At 33.5% G+C, this 23,860-nt stretch overlaps 1 protein-coding gene across 4 annotated transcripts in view; it reads right to left on the reverse strand.

Annotated features, from left to right (window-relative positions):
- Positions 1-265: 265 nt before the first annotated feature.
- The window catches only part of LOC126811668 (adenylyl cyclase-associated protein 1), a 118,674-nt gene continuing 95,079 nt past the window's right edge, over positions 266-23,860 (reverse strand). For all 4 annotated transcript variants that reach the window (XM_050537511.2, XM_050537492.2, XM_050537520.2 and 1 more), the window contains 6 exons: positions 12,286-12,469; positions 10,807-10,979; positions 10,272-10,395; positions 8,770-8,852; positions 6,019-6,162; positions 266-3,944 (listed from right to left, as the gene is read on the reverse strand). In XM_050537511.2, coding sequence (XP_050393468.1) covers positions 3,864-3,944; positions 6,019-6,162; positions 8,770-8,852; positions 10,272-10,395; positions 10,807-10,979; positions 12,286-12,469 — 789 coding nt within the window. In that variant the 3' untranslated portion in view covers positions 266-3,863. The remainder of the gene's footprint in view (positions 3,945-6,018; positions 6,163-8,769; positions 8,853-10,271; positions 10,396-10,806; positions 10,980-12,285; positions 12,470-23,860) is intronic.

A 23,860-nucleotide genomic window follows, 5' to 3' on the forward strand; every position in this document is an offset into this window, starting at 1 on the left:
CATACAGTCAATTTTTTGTTTAAAATGTTGATTTTGTGCATGAAATGTTGACATAAGAATGTAGAAACAAGAATCATTAGTTTAGAATGTTGCGTTCGTGTCTAAAATGTTCAAACTAGAATCATGAATATTGTCCCATTTGGTCTTCCATAAAAAATAACTTTAGCCCATTACTTCGAACATTAGTTACCTACCTGTATGTCAACAAATAACTTGTCAATTCCCAGATCCATTTAGTTTTTATGAGAAAAATAACAACAAACTACATTATTGGCTTATTACACCCTGTATTGTCTTTGTATAAAGTGTATAAGTTTTTCTGTTAGATTACTTATTTGTCTGATCATGTGACCTCTTGCTCAATGTACAAATAGGCTAAATATAGATTGATAGATTGAATAGGTCCACGGTACCTGTATTTATATATCCATTTGATAGCTCTGCTTAACTAATAAATACAAAAAAACAATACCAAGTTTAAATATAATAATATACCATGAAAAATAAAGCAATATCATATATCTAACTAGTACATTAATAACAAATTAATTCATTGTTGTACAAATGAACACACGATATGCTGTTATGATCTGGTGGTACCTGATTCTAATAACCCAACAATCTGATTAAAAGACAGATTATATTATGTTTCAGATTCAATAATTCAAATTTCGTTTAATTTGTCTTTAAGGCAGTAGGATCTAGGATTTTTAAATTAACCCTGTTCTCATTGACATGGGATTAACAAATGAAATACTGTTTATTCAAAATTCAGGCAAGGTGTCCAGACTGTCCACTGCATTATGGGAGACACTTGCAGAGCAGTAAACAGCAAAGTTAAATGTTAATACTTTAAGTTCTTTAAAGTTCACCTATGTGACCCCTGACGTGACCTTGGAGGCCATCAAAATTTGAAAAAAAGAAACAAACTTTAGATCTGTATTTTAATCAGATTGAACTGTTGGTTGCCAAAGTGGAAGATTTTTTATCCTTATTTCTATCTAAGTCATCTGGCCACCCATAATTGTGGTACCTTTATTAACTATTGTTTATATATGTCTTTTATACATTTCATTATTATTTTACTGTATGTACAGAATGAAATCTAAAGTAAAATACCTAATTGTTACTAAATTCAGCAGTGACTGGAATCTGTGATCTAGCCATCTTTGATCTATCAGGCTGCAGAGGATGTTTTTATAAAATGATCCTATTTGATACCAAGGGTGTAAATACATTAAATGATTTTAACAAATGTTATTTCATTTGTGCCTTTAACTATAAATCAGACAATGTAAAAGATATTGAATTAATATTTATTTCTCATTCACCATAATAAAAATTCTTGCTAATGAGAAATGGGGTTTAACATCCACTAAACACAAACTAGGTCATTTTGGGACAAAGGTGATATATTATTTCAACAATTAGCTCTTGTGAAGGGGTTTCTAGCAGTAGAAGGTAGCCAGAGGGATCTCTTATATTAATTTATTAATGCCTTGTCATGTACAAACTTTGGTTTGAAATGACACCTGACTCAATGGCATACCTTATGATCTAAATCACACACACTATAAATCAATCATCACCCCTCCCCCTTGCATATCTGAACTCACAGAGAACATTGCTGCTTCAGTCCTCCCATTTAGCTATGTGCCATCTTCAAAAAACTTATGTTGATGGAAGTAACCATATCATGCAATTTCTTTTGATAAAGACTGTTTACTTTATAGTTTAATTACACAAACAAATCTACTTTTTATTGTAAACTAGTTAGAACAGACATTATTAAACGAATACTGGTAATTTTCTGTATATTTCTGATCAGACTATTTGAAGAGTGCACAATTTTTATCATAAAAATAATCAAAAATCTCAAGAACAAAATTTACAAAATAATTATTCCATTATAATAGACAATAATAAATCAATATTTTTGATATACTTACAGAATTGATCAAATACACCAAAATAAGTAACATGTGTCAGAGGTTATCTCTGAAACTGGTAAGACACTTACAGAGGGCAAATATAGGCATCTTACCTTATAGAAATGGCTTTAGATTTAATGTACAGATTGAAATATATACCAAAATATGTATTATTGTTTTACAAATGTTTGATAATTTGGTTGGTAACATTAGCCATACAAAACTAATCGTGAAGTGATGTGTCTTATAAACAAAATCTAAATATGTTGACCAATAAGATTATAAAGATGTACAATCAAGTGTTTTAAATGTTTTAAGTTGTAATCCAATAACAGAATTGACAACTGCTTTGAACTTGTGGAGATATTTGGAGTTGGACCACTGGTTCAGTCTTATTGATTGGTTGATATTCTTGTAATTACTCGAGCGTCCCTTCCAGGAATTAGGTGAGAACTGAATCCAAGAACAGTCAATGGATTATCCACACACCAACCATATAATGGAATACTGTCTTTTTGAAACATGGTTTTATGAAAACTTTTTTAACACAATGATAACTAATAATTTTCATTTTGTTTTTTAATACTTTCCTCTGTGGAAGTCATTTATTTAAAGAGTGCAAAATAAATAATTTTAAAACAAGCACTACACATATCTATTGGCAAGTGTTAATTAATAATTGAATAAAATACTACAACATATATGTAATTAATAAACAAAATATAATATTCAAATTAATTATAACGAACAAAATCATTAAAAAAATAACATTGACATTATTTGCATAATTACCAAAATATAATCTTCAGCGACAATAAGGAATTAAGATTTATAGCTTAATCATTCTACAATGCTGAATATTAAGAATAATCTCTATCATTTACTGCCTACATATTGACGGAATATCCCTTGGACAAGTAATATCTCAAGTTCTTATGCTATCATCGGTACTGTCCAAAAAATACTGTGTTCATGATCTGAATTGCTGTACGCAAAATCCTGGTGAAAACAGTCAAGTCTATTCTTTTCATGATTTCAAGACATTTGTTCACAGATTCAGATCATGGGCATCAAACTTTATTTGTAAAGTCTGGTACACTGTGAACACCAGACTGAAATCTTTGTAACTATTTTGAAGGCTCACATTATTATTGCCACAGTTATTGGTCAATTCAATACTGAAAGCTAATAACGATATCCTTATAAATAAACTTCAGATATTTCAGTCACGGTAATCAGGAACAGAAACAGCATTACCTGTACTTGGAAGTAAAGGATAATTTCCATGCTAATGGAGTATTTAACTCTTTGAATATTGCATAAAGAATGACATTTTATCTAATTTTAAATCTTTTTCATACAAATTAACTGATATATTTATTATTTATTCCATTGAATTGAATTGAATTATTTTTAAAAAAAGCAGAAGATAAGCATTATTTATAAGCACCATTTCAATCTTCATTTCTTCACAATACTTTTCTCATGCAGGGTTGTCATGGTTTTATGCAACTGGCTTATAAAACATTAAATTAAGTTGAGTTTCTCCCATTCCATTCCTAGATCTTCTTATAATGATCAACATGATGATAGTTGTTAGGTCAATGACATTCCATTGCTTTTTTTTTTTTCTCTAACTTATGCTTCTTCAAAATGTCTTGTAAATGCTTCAAGTATTTCGAACAAAAGCAGTAAATTTTTAGTCTTTTTCAAGAATTAGTCAATCATTGAATTAAATTGTTTTAGGGGCATTCTCTTAATTTTTTTAACATTTTGTATTGAAGCTTTTCTATAAAATAACATTTAAATATTATATAATTCAAGAAATAATTTAGTTTTTGATGATTTCCCTATAATTAGTTTTGTAAATAAGTGAAGAAGTAAAATGGTTCCATAAATATGATACAATATAATAGTAAGGCTTTGTATATTTTACAGATTCTCTGTCATGGAGGTCGTAAAAGAACTTCCATTCCAACTTGTTTTAAATTGTTCGGGTAAAGCAAATTCTTTCTGAAATGACAAAAAGTGAAATGTATTAATATATTATATACTTGTTTAAAGAAACCTTGAGAGCCGATGTCAGAGAGATTTTTAGGCAAAAAATGCCATTTTAAGACTAAAATTATACATATATTCAGATTAGACTACCATATTTTGGGGCAGTTACAAGAGTAATCTGATTAAAATATAGATCTGTATTTTGTTTCCATTTTTTATACTTTCGATGGCCTACACTACATGAAGATCTGACAAGTTGTAGTGGAAGTTCGTGTTAGGGGTCGTACGAGCAGCTTTTCACCCTTTGATGTGTTGATGTTTCTAGTGGTTTACCCACAGTTCCGTGCAATGCACGCCAAGAACTCGCCATAACAGACCGTTTCATTGGATAATCACTCACTTCAACCAGAAAGCGGGTTATATTACAACTCTTCCAGAGTCCAGAGCCTAGTGTTGTGAAGACAAGTAAAACAAAATTTTGAACTATAAAAAACTAAACAAAATAGGATCTCTGTGTTTTAATCAGATTTTTACAAGATGTGTTCGGGCAAAATTACTATTTTCAGTAAAATTGTCATTTCTAATCCACGACTGTTGCATTTACTACTATTTATATACTCTTCAAAAAAAGTACGGGATATTGAAATGCAAATACCTATGCAGGTTGTGATATGATAAATAGCCATGGACATTTGACATGCTTTGAGAGTATGTTCACAGATGAAGAACCTATCGCCCCAACAGACAAGGAAGGGTTGACGAAAACTGCCGCGTGCTGGTTTATCCTATCCATGTTTGCTCTCCTATCGGTCCTTGCATAAGATTTACTGTTTAGCATATCTTTGCTTTAGTGAGTTACATTTAATTTGCAATGAGATGTCTTTAACATGATGAACGTCTACATGCTATTGGCATGCTTCAAATGGGTTCTACACAGCGAGCAGTAGCCAACATGCTTAATGTGTCACAGTCTGTGATCAGCAGACTGTGGAACCGGTACCAACAAACACACTATGTTGATGATAGACCTCGTTCAGGTCGCCCTAGAGCCACTAAACAAGCCCAGGATCGATACATTCGTACACAGGTCCTGCGAAATCGAGGACAAATGACCAATCAGCTTTCTGTAAACTTGTACTAAGTTACAGGAATTCGAGTTACACCCCAAACGATTAGAAATCGGCTACATGCAGCCCATTTGCAATGAGTGACGACTGCGTGTTGTGCCTCCATTAACTCACCAGCACATGGCAAACAGGCATCAATGGTGCGGGCAGCGTAGAAATTGGGGTGATCGTTGAAATGCGTGTGTAATGTTCTCAGATGAGGCGTGTAAATGAGCGTCATACTAACGTTAATATCAGACAGCATTACAGATTCAGGCGTGGGTCTGTTATGGTGTGGGGAGGAATCACCATCACTGGCAGAACGTACTTGCATATTGTTCAAGGAAGGGTCACTGGTGTGTACTACCGTGACCACATCCTGGCACCGATAGTTCTGCCCTTTGCTCAACGTGCAGGTCGACGTCCACCACGCTCGTGTCGTGAATGACTACCTCCAGCATAACCATATTGTCCATATGCCTTGGCCAGCCACGAGTTCTGACCTTTCCCCCAATAGAGCATGTCTGGGACATGATCGGGAGACGTGTTTGTCAACATCAACCAACAACACTGCAAGACTTGGCTGTGGCACTGCAAGCGGAGTGGGTCAGATTGCCTCAAATCGTGATTGGACGGTTGATTAAGAGCACGCCACGACGAATTGCTGAATGTCTGATGATTGGTGGAGCAATTACTAATTATTAGGACAAAAATCAAAAAAGTCCATTTTCACTTTTAACAGTGTATCTCTTTGCGAGTGAAATGGGGCCGTCATGTGTAGGCAATTGGCCTGTTATTAACATACACTTGTTACCTCTAATAAAAACAGCAGTTCATTTCCGTAATTTTGTATCGTTTCTGAATATCCCCTACTTTTTTTGAAGAGTATATATTCAATAAATAAATTCAGTTCAGATTCCTTTAAATTGGATACATTTGTCAAAGGAAAAAGGGGAAGAAAATATCAAATTAAATCTTACCATATCACCATCAGGAGTTGGGACAAGTATATTCATCTCAGAGGACTTGGCCGATACAATCTCTGAATCAAGAGAATTTTTACTAAGATAAACTTGACATCCATCAGTTTTATCAATACTAACAGTGGGTACTCGACCTATCACCTGTAAATATATAAATTAGTAATATATTATTTTGTTCACAGAAAGAGAAATGGGGTTTAATGTCTGTTCGGCACAAAGTAAGCCATTTTGTGACTAACATGGTACAATTTTATTTCAATAATTCGCTTGCACAAAGGCGTCATTAGAAGAAGGAGGAACCTGTAGAACCCAGAGAAAACACACTTAGAAGCTTTGACTGAATGACAGATCTTATGATCTAAGGCACATGCATAAGACCCCTCAGCCATCCCCACCATTTTGTTTGAGTCTCAGCGGTGTTTAGTTGATGAAAACAAAACACATAGTTTATATGTCATTTTTAGATAAATGTTTGGGAATATAAATAAGTATCCTTCACCAAAGACAATTGTTTATTCCTTCTTGTTTATTTAAAGTAGCTAAGTCTCTAACTCAATATCATAAAAAACCTTCGAAAATGAAAACACGAATTATTTATCAATTTTAATCAACATTGGTGTTGTGATCTTACCGGGAAAAGTTGGGCTTCTGATATCCAATATTTAAGACAAAATAAACATTTTACGATTGGTACACGAATCATGTACCATAATGCGTTTCAGCCCAATTTGTAACAAGCGACTTGGAAGAACGAGGTTAGACATATTCCACAAGTCATGTCAAACGGTGACCCCATTATTCTTCTCTGGAGAGCATGCCCAATAAATACTATCGGTGTAGACTGGAATAACCAGACGCTAGAGATTGCCATTCGATTGAGACTTCTGGCGTATTTCGCCGAACATAACTGCTTTGAAATTAGAGTAAAAAAGGAACGATTGAATGTAAATCAGTTTTTTTTACATTCATTTTACATTATTATATACGTTGCGACCCATTTGTGTCAATTTGTAGGTCCCAAATATTAACGATTTAGCTCCTTTAAACATACATTATAGAAGAGCTAAATCTGCCTATTGCAGGACTTTCTTAAGGCCTGAAATGTTATATAAACTATTATTTAGACATTAAAGATACATTATGGGAGATTTTAATAGAGACTTCAAGGACTTGGCCATTCTTGCTATAACAGTTCAAAAATAGATGATAAAAGAAGAATATATTGAAAATTTCAGTCAAATTACTTTATTCTGAACAAAGTTATCACCATTGTAATTTTTGACTAGAAATAGGAGTCAAATCCCTCTTCACCGTCTACGAGAATGCAGGCCGTTTGATTGACAGGCGTTAACTCCACCTACATAATCTCGATTATCAAGTTACGTTTTCAATTCGTATCACATTTATTTTTACTACAAATTAAAAATAGGACTTTTATTATATAGATAAGAAGCGAAAGTTTTAAAGGAATGGACCAAATCAATGAGGCATAATTATAGCCGACTTCTTCAATCTTGTTAGCCTGCGTGTACTCCCAAAGCAGACAAATTGAAATAGGAAACATTGATCCAATGGGGCTGCATGAGCTGCAATTCAACTGGGGTGATGTTAGCTGCGATGTTTATCAATTTCCATAATTTTTCTGTAAACGCAAGTGACAAAAGAGCATATAATACCGACATCCAAACTCTCATTTTAACCACAAATAAACATAATATCAAGGCCGTATATATCAAACTTTCAATCAAATTGACCGACATATGCGGCCTCGCTCAACAGCGGCCTCGCTTCGTACACTCTATCATTCAGCCTCGATCTAAAATTTCCCGGAGTATGACGTCAACGTAACGGTTAATCTCAGCTTACGACGCCATTTAAAAATTTAATCAATCAATGAAATCCTGTTTAAATCCAAGCCATCCGTGGGTCTACAGAGTTGATTTTGTGCTTGTTGTGTAAATAAAGATCTTATTTATAATTTCTATGACATCTGAAGCCTAAATAAAGACTTGCAATAATCAGATTTAGCTCTTGCATAATGTATGTTTAATTAACTTATCCAAACCATAAGATGTCATTTTATGTGTCAGATTTTCACTGGATTTGAAATCCAAAAATTGATAATCAAGACTATGTTTTTTATCGTACCGACTTTAGTAATGATTCAAAAGCTAATATCTCGGTTCAGAGTGGAGCAATTTGACCGAAATTTTCAAGATATTCCATTTACGTTATCTATTTTTTTAACTATTATAATGTCTCTTTAAATTCCTTAAATTGTTCAGTTCCATCTTTCACTTTCTATCATAGTTACAGTGATTTCAGTCTGGTATTACCAGAGTGCTGCTCAAAATAAAGCTTAATATAGGGTTACGTCGAACTATATCTATACAAACCCTGAAATCAGCTGTTGTTTACAATGTGACACTAAATCAAACCACAGGGCCTGGCAAGGGACAACTAACTGTCATTCGGATGGGACAAAAATCTGAGGTCGATTTCATTTCTTTTCTGCTTTACATTTAGGTAAGGGTTTCATAAAACTCTACTTATTGTATGTTCAATGGAAATAACTCTGCAAGTAACTATTGGAAAATGCTGAAAGTTAAAAGTCTGGGTTTCATGAAACAGTCTAAATTTCAAATCCATTGAAAGAAGAGGAGGAATCATGATCTACTCAAAAGCTTGTTTATTATTTGATAACTGCTTTTTTAAATTAAATGTTGCAGCAGACTTTGTAAGACTCACCTGTCCCTGTACACTCTGACAATTAACAAACTCCAATGATGATAAAATATCATCAAATACAACACCACATTTTTTACATGAATCTGAAGTGAAACAAATAAAATTTAAAAAATGTCTGTTGTCTAACAAAGTGATGTATTCCCATGCTATTAGTTATCACTTAAAAGGACAAAAGATAGGTTGCCGGCTAAATCGTCCGAGCAGTCAACAAGGGTTGTCGAGTATTTATTCTTTTGTAGATAATGGGAACATTTACAAGACACTAATATAATTTCATACAGATCACTAGACAACTTTTGTTGTTTTGTCATTAGAGTTAAAGTGTTCAACAAAGTGAAACAAGGGTGATAACTCTAGAAAGTATTAACAGATATTGCTGAAATTCAATATGCTTTTGCATTTTACAAATTTCAATAATGCATGTAAATTTAATACAGTTCAGATATAGTTAATACAGTTCACAAGGTGCTACAAAGTGAAACAAGGACCATAACTCTAGAAGTAGGATTCTTCACCTCACTAATGTTAACAAGACATATAAATTTCATAATGATCAAATAATAAATGTAGTCTGTAGTGTGTTCCCAAGGAATTATGGGTGACGGACAGGATGGCAATATACGACATTTCCATGTGGGTGTATAAAAACTTATATTAAAAACAATAGATCTTTCCTAATACAGTCACATAGGATTTTCCACATATTATTTGAAAGCATGTTGGTGAGAGTAACTGTAGTCACATGATCAAAGGGGGAGAGAGATAGAAATTGGGGTTAATGTCCACTCGACCCAAACTAAGTCATTTCGGGACCAACATATTGTTCAATTTTATTTCAATAAATTGCTTGCATGTAGGGGTCTTTAGCAGTGGGAGGAAACCCAAGGACCTGGGGAATTTAATAGACAATTACATACAGATGACATTATAATTTTCGTTGTTTGAAGGTTCACAAGGTTCTAAAAACTAAAGCAAGGGCCGTAACTTTGGAAGCAATCTACAGAAATTGTTCAAATTCAACAGGCTTTTTTCTTTTTACTCATTCAATTAATGCATATAAATTTCATAAAGATTGGATGATAAATTTTGTTGTTCGAAAGTTCACAAAGTTCAACAAAGTACATCAAGGACCATAACTCTAGAGTTAATTGACGGAAATTGCTGACATTCAATAGGCTTGTTCGTCTTCATTTCACTAATTTAGGTGATAACTGAAACTCAATAGGCTTGTTGGTTTTACTAATTTAAATGATACATATAAATTTCATACAGATTGGATAATAACTTTTGTCGTTAGAGCGTTCACAAGGTGCAACAAAGTGAAACAAGGGCCATAACTCATCTCACTAATGCAAACTACATATATCAATATTAAAACAATCGGTTGATAAATGTAGTCTGTAGAGTGTTCACAAGAAATTGTGGACGATGGACGGACGGACGGGAGCGACGGCAATATACGACCACATTCCCATGTGGGGGTATAAAAACTATATACATACCCATAATAACAGAGTTAACTTTTCCTTTTATTTGTATGGTACTGTTAACACATTTATAAATATATACTGTCTGCTTTAATTCAGTTTTATCTATTAATATATTTCTGTTATCATTATGATATTCCTGAAATAAAATAACAATATCAATAATTTCATTATTGGTATGTTCTGGTTATATTGCATTACTCTTTTAACACAGAAGAATACCTCTCATATAAATGCTTTTATGTGTAGTAGAAGTTAGTGGTTTAATGTATGCTTCCACCGTAGTGACTGATATCGAAGACAACACACTTGTGTTAAAAGAGAATAATTCTAGTAAGTTGGAAAAAATAAGTTGGACTGCTGTTGGTTTCCAGTGGGCTTCGTCAAGTTGTGGCAATGAACAACCAATTCTTATGACTAGGTTTACAATCTCAGCAAGTTTGAAAAAAAAAATCTCAAAAACTGACCTATACAGCATTGTGGACGAACAAACGGGGATGATGACAATATAGTTCCACATGAAAAGTGCATGTATACAAATCTAACTTACAACAATCCACTTCTTGCCTTCTAGTTTAGTTACAGGTGGATGAACAGTAGCGGGCTTAGCAGGTGTAGGGGCAGAAACAGGTTTTCTTGTTACAGGAGGTTTGTAAGGAGCTGGACCTTCTCTTAATGCAGGATTTTTGTGGGTCTTCATATCATCAGTCACTCTCTTTAAACCTAAAAGAAAAAGTGTCTACAATAAATACTGATTTAATGTTCATTATATGTATTTTATCCAATGTTGGAACAAGCACAGTTGTAACAGAAGCAACCCTATGTTTACTTGCAGGTGTAAATATCCAAATCGAACACTAATAAAGTGAAGAAACAGTCTGTTTACCTGGACTGAAAGTTTCAAAGCAAATTTTAAACTATTGAAACATTTTCTCAAATAATCTATAAATTTGCTTTACAGAGTTAGGCTTTCAGTTAATGAATTTCAGTATGAGAAATTTGATTACAGAAAATTCTCCATTGTGTCTGCTCCACACTTGCAAGCTAAATGCAGTTACCTCCCTTGAACTACATAGGCGATAGAGATGGAGAAATGGGGTTTAATTCCACTTGATACAAACTAGGTCATTTCAGGACTAACATGTTTCAATTTCATTTCAATAATTCGCTTGCATGTATCACTGTAACCCAGGTATCATTTGATCTTGTGTATCTAACACTAATTTCTTTCACATTCGTTTAATATCCAATCTTTGTTTAAAAATTAGTTAAAATCATTTAAAATCACCAAAAATCATCTAATTTGTACTTGTGTCCAGTTTAAAGCTGACTGATTAATTTTGATAATGAGTGTCCAATTTACAAGTATTTAATTTCCTGACCACTGTTCAAAAATTAATCATTATACATCATTAATGAATTGGGTTGTTTATTATTTCACAGTGATTGAGAAATTAAACACTTGTAAATTGGACACTCATTATCAAAACTGAATGGTCAGCTTTAAACTGGACAGAAGTACAAATTAAACGATTTATGGTGATTTTAAACAGTTTTTACAATTTTTTTAAACAAAGATTGGATATTAAACAAATGTGAAAGAAATTAGTTCTAGATACACAAGATTAAATGATACCTCGGTTACAGTGTATCGGCCTTTAGCAGCTGAAGGAAACCGGAGGACTAGGAGAAAACACACAAGGTTGGACAGGCGACCCTACTCCTTGTCACATAGAACCGGGAATCAATACAACGCCACTTGACCCAATGACTATGAGAGAGAGCTTATGATAAAAGGCGCACATGTTAACCATTCAGCCACCCAACCCTCACTAAAATGTAGCAACTGGAGTACTGGAACCAGTTGAAGATAGCTAATCAGGAACTCCATGTTTCCATGTAAGTATAGCAATGGTTAATGGGCTGGTAACCATTGCTTTGAACAGGAATATGTTTTTTTTATGGTAAATGTCCTTGACTAAACCATTGATTGAAGTGACAGTTCATGTGAAATGAATATGCTACCTACCTTTAGAAATATCAGCTCCTTTGTTAATTTCACTAAACAAGGCTGATGTATCTGGTTTATTAGATGCTGGAGCTGCTACTCCTAGTGGTGGTGGTGGCGGAAGAGCTCCTGGAGGTGGAGGAGGAGGGACTCCAGCAGGTGGTGGTGGTGGAGGAGGTGCAGAACCAGCCGATGCATTACGACCCTGAAAGTATAAAATCAAATAATTTAATATGACAGATTAATCATCCAAAAATATGATGCTAAATTCTGATGACCCTTCCATCTGTTCTTACATACAATCTAGGGAGCAACAGCGGCTAAGTCGGTTAGATGCTGGGTCACTAGCCTGGAGGTCGTGTGTTCGATCCCTGCATTGGCCAAGAAAGTTCATTGTGATTTTCCAGCATGGCTCCCCCTTGTCAGTGGTGCAGGGCAGAGGGCCTGACAAGGACAGCTGTCTAGTCGTTCGGATGGGACACAAATTCAAGGTCCTGTGTATACATTGGCGTGCACATAAACGACCCCTTGGCAGTTGGAATTTGATATACATGTAAGAGTTAGAGTTAGTGTCGATGCCCGGGCAAAATTTCCCTCATACCACACTGTATGGCATATTCCCGTCTTCATTAAACCCCATTTCATTTCATTTACATACAATCTAGTGGGATTAAACTCCTGTTTTTATTTCTAATCGATACATGGACATGGCATGCAGTTAACTGTCAAATACAATAAAATATCAATGGAAATGTAATAATTCAGCTATTGAATAAATATTTAGTTTTTTTCAAATTTAAAAAAAAATTGTTTTGTTAAGTACAAGTTAGAATATAAAATACTATATTCTATTCATATCATTTGAACAAAAAAACTGTCTACAATCATAAATATGATAGTACATTGTGTTCAGAATTGTTCTGGGATAAAATAGCAATGGGTAGATATTCAGGTCTCTTCTGTTCATGACATTTCGTGTTGACAATTCAAATCTCAAAACAATATACATGTATTTGAAATCTGTAAATAATGACTAAATCTAACATCACATGTTTTGATTTTCTGATTTACTTACAAATATGGAAATGCTGATGAAAAACACATTTTTTTTATAAATTCTTTCGCCTGCCTCTTAAGTAGAACCAGGAAATATACTATTTACTGGATAATAGTGTTTTATATTAAACATGACCTTTTATACATTTTACTTGATCTACCAGTTATAAAGGTTAATAGTAGAAAAGGAAATGACAACCAGACTTGAGTTTTATATCACTCAACGTTGAAAATAACATGCATTGCTTCATTTAACTTCGGCCATATATATCAACATTTTAGGAAGGCTTGTATTATATTTCCTTTTGTTTTCCAGAAAAAATATGACATTTTGTTTTTTTTAACAATGAATTTTACTTTACTTTCTAATATTTCGAATGGATAAGTTTAGCTTACTGAAATCTAAAATCAAACCATCGACAACATTAGAAAATGGAATATTGGACATCATAATCACAATCTATCTTTGCCCATGGATGATAAAATTCACATGATAAATTTATATCGATCAATAAAGTTCAGATCATCAACTTGTTAATTCAAAATGTTTCTTTGATATTTGATTTAAGTGACCATCAGATTTGGATTGATTTTCATTTCCTGGGTGTATTCTTAATGTGAGACAAGCAATTCAACATGTTAAATTTATCTATAAATAAAAATCAATGCATAAAGGTTAAAAGATAAAAATACTTAATTTCCATTTTATTTAAGGAGTAAAATTAAGGTAGCTCTTGAAAATTTTCCTCGGGTTAAATGTTCATCGTAAAATCTTGTGAAATCCGACATTTATTTGTGATAATTACGATACCATTCCTAAATATGTTCAACTCTAGTTTCTTATAGTTCTTTCTGACATTTTCGTCAATTTACAAATATCAGGCATCTCTGCTACCCTTTGGCACTAACAGAACTGACATTTTCTCAATAGTTAACAGACACATTTAAAGGGCAGACACAAGTGGCGGCCATGTTGGATAAACAAGAGGATATTATGATAACCTTTGTTGATTGGATAAAAATGTGCCGGAGGGTGCAAATTGTTCCTCATGTTTGTTTTAAATTCAGGTAGAATTGTTTCCATGACGTTTGGTCATAGATACCTTGACAGCAGTGCCAACCATTTATAGTAAAAATCGCGGTGAATCTTTTGAATATAGTTGACCCACATCTAACATGGAGGTTTATATCCGGCAGGTGTAAACAGTAAAACTAGCCATGTTTTAGCCACACTAGCTGACTGATAAATACATAAGTTTCTGTTTTTGTCCCCTATAAATGAAATGTCTGCCAATACATTATTTCAGTTATTTTTGAACTAGTTAGTACAAGGTAATTTATTTTATATTGAGTGTGTAATTCTGTTTTCGAGGTTTGACTCGATACTTGATTTGGCTTGGATCTCAAGTGAAAAAAAAAATCTATATGGTTCCTGATTTACATATGTTACCTATTCCATAAAAGCTGAAAATTATTTTATCATTATTTTTCGCCTTCATAAAATACTCTACTAGCTTTACATAAACCCAACTGTTTATTATTAGTTTATATCTTTTGTATTTATTAAATTACTGGTACATATTTTTCTTTTTAAATCATAATCCTGTTTGCGTTCAAATTGGTATGGATAAAAATATTTTTGGGAAAAAAATCATACATTTTAAAGGGGCTAAATCGCGAATATTTAGGACCGAGAAATTGACAAAAGTGGGTCGCAACGCATATAATACTGTAATATGAATGTACATAAACTGATTTGCATTCAATGGTTTCCGTTTTTACTCCAATTTCAAATCAGTTATGTTCGGCAAAATAAGCCAGCAGTCTCAAGCGAGTGCAAATTTCTAGCGTCTGGTTATTCCAGTCTACATACGCCGTTAGATTTGGTGCAATGTGTCTAGCCTCGTCCCTCGAATCTCTTGATACAACTGGGGCTGAAGCGCACTATGGTACACGATTCGTGTACCAATGGTAAAATGTTTATTTTGTCTTAAATATTGGATATCAAAAGCCCATCTTTTTCCGGTAAGATCACAACATGAATGTTGATTTAATTTGACAAATAAATCGTGTTTTCAATGTTGAAGATTTTGGATGATATTGAGTTAGAGACCTAGCTACTTTAATCCAACAAAATGCATACTTGCCATTCTATTTCCTGGATCAAATCTCAATGTGAACAAAGCCTTTTATGTTTTACCTATTACAATTTCAAAGTGAGAAAAATGAGGACTTTCCAGCTTGAAATGCACCCATTTAATTATTATGTTTCAGTTACAAGTAATATAATGTTCCTCATAAACTTGTGGAATATGTGTTAAACTGTTGAATCTATAAGTGTTTTAAAGCTACACAGACTATAGCACGGTAAAGTGATTTAAAGTAATTTACAATTGAACAATGACGAATGTATTTACTCGGTAGGTGTTAAATGATGTTAACTATTTCAACTTTTCCATGTGCTCTCTTCTTTTCTCCTCTATTCAAGGTCAAATTTAGAGGTCATTGCATTTAACTTTTTTCTTAAAAGTATTGTAATTATTAAAGACGCATTATGTAAGAGCTAAATCTGACTATTGTATGTCTTTTATCTGGCTTCAAATGGTATAAATTATTATTTGCCGTAGACATTTATTCACATGACAAGCGCATAATCAAGTGTTTAGACACAATATTTCGGTTATATTTAAACTAGGATGGTTAAGATATTAAGTGGATTAATTAGACAATATCCGCCATATCTTTGTTAAATGTTCATCTTAAAAAATCAAGACTGGTACTGGATAACCAAGCTTTTTTATTTAGTCATGTTCGTGTCAAAACTTCAAACATTCATAACTTTGCTAAGAATAAAATAATTTGACTGAAATTTCAATACATTCATTTTGAGCCACGGTGGCTAAGTGGGTAAGACGCTGGCTTGCTAGTCTGGAGGTCGCATGTTCGATCCATGCATTTGCCCAGAAAGTTCCTTGAGAATTTTCCGACGTGGTGTCCCCTTGTCATTCCTAATCAGTAGAATCTGTATTCAAAATTCCAAAATGTCTATTAAACCAATGCTCTTAAATAGTGTCAGAAAGTGTCATGCACAGACAGAAGGGCTGTCATAACGGTATTGGGCAGGCTGGGCAATGGCCCGGGGGTCCATAAGCATATGGGCCCTATGCTAATCCATGTATCTTGTGATTTGCTGTTTTTTAATGTTTAAACACCGGTTTTGTTGGAAATACCAATACAATCAATATGTCTTTGACAATTTATTTTTCTATTCATGTGAGTGGTTGTGTAGATAAATGTTGCAATGCACTATTTACTTCAGGGTCTATAATGCTGTTGACTGTTGAGACAGTCTGGAGAGGCAAGGTACTCTGTTAAAATACTCATTCCATAGTTACTTGTGATTTCCTACATCCTCCCAGGACAGTGTCATAATTACATCACAACAATACTACCAATTTGAAGACAAATTGTAGACTTATCTAATGTGAAATATTTTTGATCAATTAAATAGCTTATAACGAAGTATTTGAAAATATAATTTGTTGCACATTTAACTGTTAGTGTAGTTTTCTTGTGCAATTATTCTTTAGGTTTAAACTTTTTTAAAGATGAGTCAAACGTTTATTCTTTCTTGAACATGTATATAAATCACTGGTAGCCATATTGTAAGGGTTGTCAGGGAACAGATGGTAACTAGGCTGGCAGCAGACATCAAATTTAAACATTTTAACAGATGCTCACAAAAACAAGAGAAAAGTTTACTTAAATATAGGTCATGAGTGCTGTGTTATGAATTTTCAAAGCAAAAAAAAAAACCTGTCAATTTGGAAGTGTCTACCTATAAATGAAAAGCTCTTTGTAAGGAATTCTTTAATTGTCCACTTATCAGTCTGAATCCCCAAAAAGAAATGAAATGAAATGAAATGGGGTTTAACGTCCTACTGTTTTGCTCCGACTGGGATAATGAAGACCGGCATACGCCATACAGTGTGCTATGAGGGTAATTTTGCTCGGACAGCGGCACTACAGCCTACTCTTATATCGAATTCCAACTGTCAAGGGATCTTTTACGTGCACGCCATTGTGTACACGGGACCTCAGTTTTTCATTCCATCCAAACGACTCGGCAGCTGTCCTTGTCAGTTCCTCCGTCCTGCATCACTGACAAGGGAGAACAATGCCGGAAAATCTGGATGAACTTTCTCGGCCAATGCAAGGATCAGATACCCGACCTCCAGGCCAGCAACCAGCGTTTACCCACTTAGCCACCGTGATCCCCATTCCCAAAAAGAAGGCAGGAAAGGAAGAAAAGATTTGACAAGTTGGTACAAAATTTTTTTTTGATTTGATGTGATTTAACTATAAAGTTACATTGTGCATACATTCAAATTATATTCTATGCAAAATTCAAGTCAAATATGATGGACCATTCCTGAGAATAAATGTTTTTAACTGTCACTTTGCCGGCCATACAAATTGTTCAGATGTATCCAAGGAATTTAACGAACAATGGTGCAAATTACATTGCACTACAAACATTAAATGCAAAATATCAATTTAGTTTTTATAGAGGAGTCTTTGGTTATTCTGAATAAGATATTATTCCAAATTAATTGCATTCATTTTGTTGGTGAGTGTGATAATGTCAAGTCACTTTGACTTATTTAAATTTCCATAATAAGCTTAACTTTAAAACTAATCTCAAAACAATATTGTATTCTAAAACATAAATAGGTAGTAGAATTTTCATATCAACCTTCTCAAAACAATAATGTCATAAAGCTTAAATCAAATAGAAATAAAATGTTGATTATATTAGTCAGGATTATCATTCATTCAGTAAGATTCTCCAATGGCTTCCATCAATATCACCCAGGAGATTATCTCATCTATATCATTTTCATTCATTTCTTCTTATTGTATTATTGAATAATACTATTCAGCCCTTATATTTTAAAAAAAATTCCTTTGAACTTGGTGCATGCAAAGACTTTTAATGTGAAAATAAACATAGTGCCAATGATGAAAACATTCAAAATCAAGAAAAAAAGGAGGAAAATACTGGTAGGAAATTTACGAAAATAAATAAGTGCCAAAAAATGACATAAAATCATATTTTAATAAATTCTGATATAACAAATATTATTTTACTGTATAAACCAATGGACCATATGTCTTGAGATCTATGTCAAACAGGCAGGCTTTCATCCAAATAGATACCATACATCTTCAACTTTGACCTTTACATAGCCATAACATCCAAAACACATGGTATCAAAATATCTTTGATTTCATTGGTTAATATCACCCCATGAATATTTTCAGAGACTGACAGCTGGCATCTTATGAATATTAATAAGATTCATTGAGAAGTTCCAACAAAGTAATAAAGCTGGGTTCTGAATGGTTAAAGTTGAGGAACTGTAGGTGTCAGTCAAATTTTGATTGACAGTACAGCAGCAAATTTGTCTCAGAGTATGTGATTTTAATGAGTACCATGTGAATAAAGGGTTAGATTACCAGTTATTAGTAACAGATGATTCTACTTTCATTTTTAACTAAATTTGACTACAGGTTTATTACAGGTATATAAATATTGCACTACTGATATCAATCAAGTTTTATGACCTGTCAACAACTTTAACTAAAAACTCAGATGGTCTTGAAATACTGCAATGACCTAATGAAATAAGTCAAAGATTATTTTAGCGGAAGATCAATTGAATGACCTTTTCATCTTCAAGAAAGTAGTCTGGGGGAAATCTTATAGATCTGTAAGTCTCACAAATTCACAATGCATTGTGTTGTCCAAGGTATTCCATTCTTAAACGATGGTAAAGAAACAAACCTGTATCAGCAAAATGAGTAAAAAAAACCCCTTGCATAGTGGTACCAGATGTTTCCAAATGGATAAATATATCCTACCTAATGCACCATGTTTATATCAGCAGGTAGTATTTAATACAGTCATTCACGTAGGGGTAGACTTACACCATGACCGGGCATCAAAGATGGATTATCTATAGTAAGTTAACAATAGTCAGCTATGACAGATTATTGATAATAGCAGTAATGAGATAATCCATCTATAAACATTACATAATCAAGGCCCAAGTAGTCACCTCAGTAAATGAATGAATGGATGTCACTTAAATACTACCCCTTTACAACTATAAAATATTAAGTTTAAATATATATAACTATTATTTATTGTTTATTGTTACCTCTAGTATATTAGAGGAAAGATTGTAGATAGTAGACCACAGGCAGGCAGTAGGACATACTGAAGGGCAGGTCTCTGATAAGTTATTTCTTAGATACTGTTCCTTATTAAGTTACTTAACCTGTGGGTCATTATTGAATATATATTATTATTGTTTAAGTATTGTTTAACAAGAATAGAGAACTATACCAAGAAGAATGATTTGTTCAGTTATTGTACATTCAATCTTACACCCCCAAATAGATTGAACATACAACCCATTGTCTAACGTTGGACTTATAAGGAGGTCCATAAATCCCGGATAATATTTGCATCGTTTAAATATGCATTTTGATTGGTCATCCAAAGAGTTATAATGACAAAATATGGATATCTGATTGATTAGAAACATATTAATTGAAATTGGAGATTTTAATCATGGTAATTTCACAGTGATACATTGAATTTTTGCTGTATTCTCAATTTAACCTTGACTGATTTCGACTCCAATAATTTGCAACTTTCAACAACTATCAGGAGAGAAGAGTCATTAAGTTTGTTTTATTCTCAGAATCCTACTAAGTTTGTTGTTTACTTATTAAAAATATCTAAAAGCCCACACAAAACTATCAACAATGTCTGTTTTTATATTACCGGTTGCTTAGATACAGATCAGACATCAACAAACATGGCCGTCACTTAACAAGAGGGTCTGATTATAAATCAAGATGGTCGCATGTGGGGGCAGAAGTTGTTTTTAACAAAATTCTTAAAATAACTGTCTACATTGTACTGTAGTTATAGATCTATCTAGTTACAACTAAATGTACAGTAAGTATCCCACTATTGCTTGTAGATCTGTTTGTGTAAAATGTTCTTTACAATAATCTTATGCTAACTCTGGGATTTGATCCCATTATCAAGGCAAGAGGACTACGGCAAGCAGACAGCTTTCTTCACGAATCTCTTGGTGATGTGAACTTCTAAAATGTTTTATACATGTTCTTATTTGAAATAATCCTGAAAAACCTCAATCCATAGATTACATTGTAGTTTTTGGTGCCAAGGATCTTAACTCTCCATAAAACTGATGGGGAGAGTCTGAACTTCAATGGAAATCATCTTTATGATTATCCGAACAATCACATCACATTCTGATCTAAGAGCACTTACTGCAAAAAGTTTGAATTTTAAAAAAAAAACAAACTTGGTCCTGTAGAGAATTTACAGAGGCAGTAACTCTGAGAAGAGTTCCTGCACGACTCCTAAATTACCATAGCGTTCCTGCATGATTATCTAAACAATTCCAGCAAGTTGAAAAAAAAAAATCTCCAACATTCTGACCTACTGTACAGTGTTTACAAGATTTTTGTAAACATGAGCAGTAACTTTGCAAACACTTCAGTGGGATTCCTTAAGAGAGAAATGGGGTTTTATGTCCACTCAACACAAACTAGGTAATTTGGGACTGCAGTATTTAGCAGTGGGAAGGAACCAGAGGACCCGGAAAAAACACATGAGGTTGGACAGGTGACCTTGATCCTCGTCACATATAACCGGGGAATCGAAACCACGTCAGTTGACTCAATGACAGACCTTATGCAATGAGCACGCACTAACCATTCGGCCAGCCAACCCCCACCCAGGATTCTTTAAGACTAGCCGAAGTAATAAAATCTCAAATGTCTGCTCTACAGATTGTTTAGAAGAATATGGGCTATAAAAATGGAGTGTTTTCTTTTATGCTTATACTAACCGTGAAGAAGGGATATTCAAGAAGCATAAACATTGCATTTATAGGCAAACTTTTTATCTGGAGATTTCACCTAGCTTTGTATTCTTGCTGAACGTTAAGAAGACTTATTGCTATCCCCCACCCCCTACACACACACTTGACAACCAAGTATTTGTACCATCAGAAAAGAACATACTACTGGATCATCTGGTTTTGATCAGAATAAACAAACAATCTGTTCCCCCATCATGATTCTATCATCAGTGACCGATATACACTGATGAATTATGGTAATCATGATCTGTGATTATTGTAGAACTAATCAGTTTATATATATATTCTAGTTGTCTGTAATATTTAGTCCATCATGTCAATCCTGTGGTGTTTTTCTTAAGACTGTTCACACCAGGGTTCTCAATCCATTTTGAAACAACCCTGTCAGAATTGGGTTAAATGAGGTCCCGGTAGGAAACAAATTAATTATAAGCTTCCATTCCCTTTAATATAATAGACTTCAACAAAAATAATTCTTGGTAATTTGTTATGGAGAATGTCATATTCTGATGTATGTGATTACCACAAAAATAACGATAAATAGGTACACCTTTTGAAAATTGTTTATATTTTATTCACATAGAGACAAAAAGAATAGTGGTTCACACTGATATTGCCTTAACCAAATTACCCAATCTGATTAAAATACAGATCTATATTTCATTTCGTTTTTGTATACTTTCAATGGCCTACAGTACATGAAGATCTGACAAGTTATAGCGATAGGTCACGTCAGGGGTCAAAAGACCGACTTATGACCCTATGATGTCAGACATTTGATTAACCAATCAGCATTGATGTTACTAGTGGATTACCCACAGTTCCGTGCAAAACACGCCTTAAGCTCGCCGTAACAGACCGTTTCATTGGCTTATCCCTGACACAATTCAGAACACGAGTTAAATAATAACTCTTCCAGATCCACGTGTAGTAAAGACAAGTAAAACGAAATTTTGAACTATAAAAACGAAACGAAATAGGATCTGTGTTTTAATCAGATTGCCAAATTACCCAATCAAGATTTGCACGTCTTGTGTATGCTGACTAAATGAAATAGTCTGGATGCATGCTTTTGAGACAGTGATATCACTTGAAAATAGCACACCCTCTTAACATTATCACTCAGGTCCTACTTTATACCTGAAGCAAATTACTTTAATTAAACTTTTGATTGTCAATACAATGTGTCTAAATGTCAACACAACCATAGATACATAGCTGAGGGTTTCAAAATATGCGAGGACATTAGTGTCTGTCTTTAATTTGCTGACAGTATGTGGCATACAGAGGTATGATTATGTTGTTGTGGAGTTTGCTAGTATGTTATGTAGCTACATGTATTTGAATTCCTCAAATAATTTAGAAGTGTATCAGATGTTGTAGAATGAACAAAGTACTTTCTTAGTGCATGACACCCATCATACCCTACTGCTAAACACACAGAATACATTTCTATGAAATACAATTACAGGGCAATTTTCAGTTCAACTACTAACTGCCATTGAAACAGTCCATTGCTAAATGAAGTCATAATTTGTACTTTGGGCGATGGCCCACAGTTTTAAAATTTAGATTTATCTTTATCTCCAGTATATTCTCGCTTCTTCTCTTTAATGGTGCAGTTTTCATGCAATGTCTTTATATAAGTTTCTATAAAAACTTATTCCTTTTTTAGGCAAAAAATGTCCCAAATACCCTTTATGAATTCAAAATAAGGAACTCTTGAGTACAGGATAAGAATTAGTGTCCTGATGCAGTGTAAAATTGATGTAACAAGTTGATGGGTAATACATCGTAAATGTTGCTGAACTCCTTTTTCAAGATCAAAATATGAACAATGTCTGTCATCATGCATAGCTTTATAATATTCTATACTTGCTCTTATTTATAAGCTATATCACCCACGATGTTATTAAATATATCAACTAAATATTTATATTTATCCACTTCATTGCATGTAGTACAATTATTTACACTTTAAATTGGGAGCAATAACAGGTGATTTATAACATAATTATACCAAAATATTTAAAGGTCGATTTCAGGTCCTGCCAACTTTTTTTTAATGGGAGCAGATGAGATGGAGTTTGACAAAAAGGTCAGTTTCATATAAAACAAGAGAAACCAATGAAATTGAATAATATATTCTCGGAATCCATTATTTCTAAGTAGACATCTACTTGGGATACCTGGGAACTGTTTCACAGAGTCTACAAAAAGTTACTTCCATTTATATATATACGGATGTGTATTTAAATATTACAAAATGAAACCCTGGAAAATGTACTTTTGGTACACAACATCAACATCACTGTCATCAGCATCTCTAGGTCAACAGAAAACTAATAACAACATACCTTAAAATTGATGTTCTCATGACCTAGGCTATGTTTGGAAAACCAGAGAATACCAAGTAAATAATAAGGATCAACATACATCTATCTCCTCATATGGAATTCCATGAGTTTTTGTAAAAGAAGTCAAAAACATCAATCATCATTGAAACAGTGTATTCAGTGATCCCAAAATATAGAAATATAAAAGTGCAA

This window comes from Patella vulgata, chromosome 1 (assembly GCF_932274485.2).
Source record: "Patella vulgata chromosome 1, xgPatVulg1.2, whole genome shotgun sequence".
In the NCBI taxonomy this organism is placed as follows: domain Eukaryota; kingdom Metazoa; phylum Mollusca; class Gastropoda; family Patellidae; genus Patella; species Patella vulgata.